The sequence below is a fragment of the Penaeus monodon genome, chromosome 32, assembly GCF_015228065.2.
Source record: "Penaeus monodon isolate SGIC_2016 chromosome 32, NSTDA_Pmon_1, whole genome shotgun sequence".
Taxonomy (NCBI): Eukaryota; Metazoa; Arthropoda; class Malacostraca; order Decapoda; family Penaeidae; genus Penaeus; species Penaeus monodon.
This window is the reverse complement of record NC_051417.1, coordinates 35,184,920-35,185,348: the sequence shown is the minus strand read 5'-3', so window position 1 is coordinate 35,185,348 and position 429 is coordinate 35,184,920. Positions and strand designations below refer to the sequence as shown.

General features: G+C 68.8%; 1 protein-coding gene across 1 annotated transcript in view; it reads right to left on the bottom strand.

The window, feature by feature from the left end:
• Window positions 1–429, bottom strand: part of LOC119593839 (DNA-binding protein D-ETS-4-like) — a gene marked incomplete in the record, with an annotated part of 11,206 nt that overhangs the window by 10,337 nt on the left and 440 nt on the right. Inside the window, 1 exon segment of the mRNA XM_037942868.1 lies at window positions 1–429. Coding sequence (XP_037798796.1) covers window positions 1–429 — 429 coding nt within the window.

Genomic DNA, 429 nt, shown 5'->3' with positions numbered 1-429 from the left:
GAGCGTGTCGAGGAAGCTCAGGTTGTCGTTGGAGGGGCACGTGTAGCCGACCTTCTTCTGGGCGTTGTCCTCCAGACGGCCGCGCAGAAGGGGGTGGTCGGGGTAGGAGCCGTACGAGGTCGGGCTGAGGCTGGAGCTCAGCGCCTGGTTCTCGGCCAGCAGCTCCGTGATGTTGATGGAGGCCTCGAAGCCGTCCTTCTTGACGCTGGGCGGCGGGCGGGCGTAGGGGGACACGTGGTGGGGCGAGGGGCCCGAGCTGGACACGTGCATGGGGCCCGGGGGCGTCATGGACACGTGGTGCTGGGCTTGAGGGGAGAGGGACAGCGGGTGGGAGGTCGGGGGGGAAGGAGGCAGGGACACATAGGTGTTGGAGGGCGGGGGGGAGAAGGGCTCCTCCTTCACCTTGTCGAGCTCCCCGGGCAGGTGCTG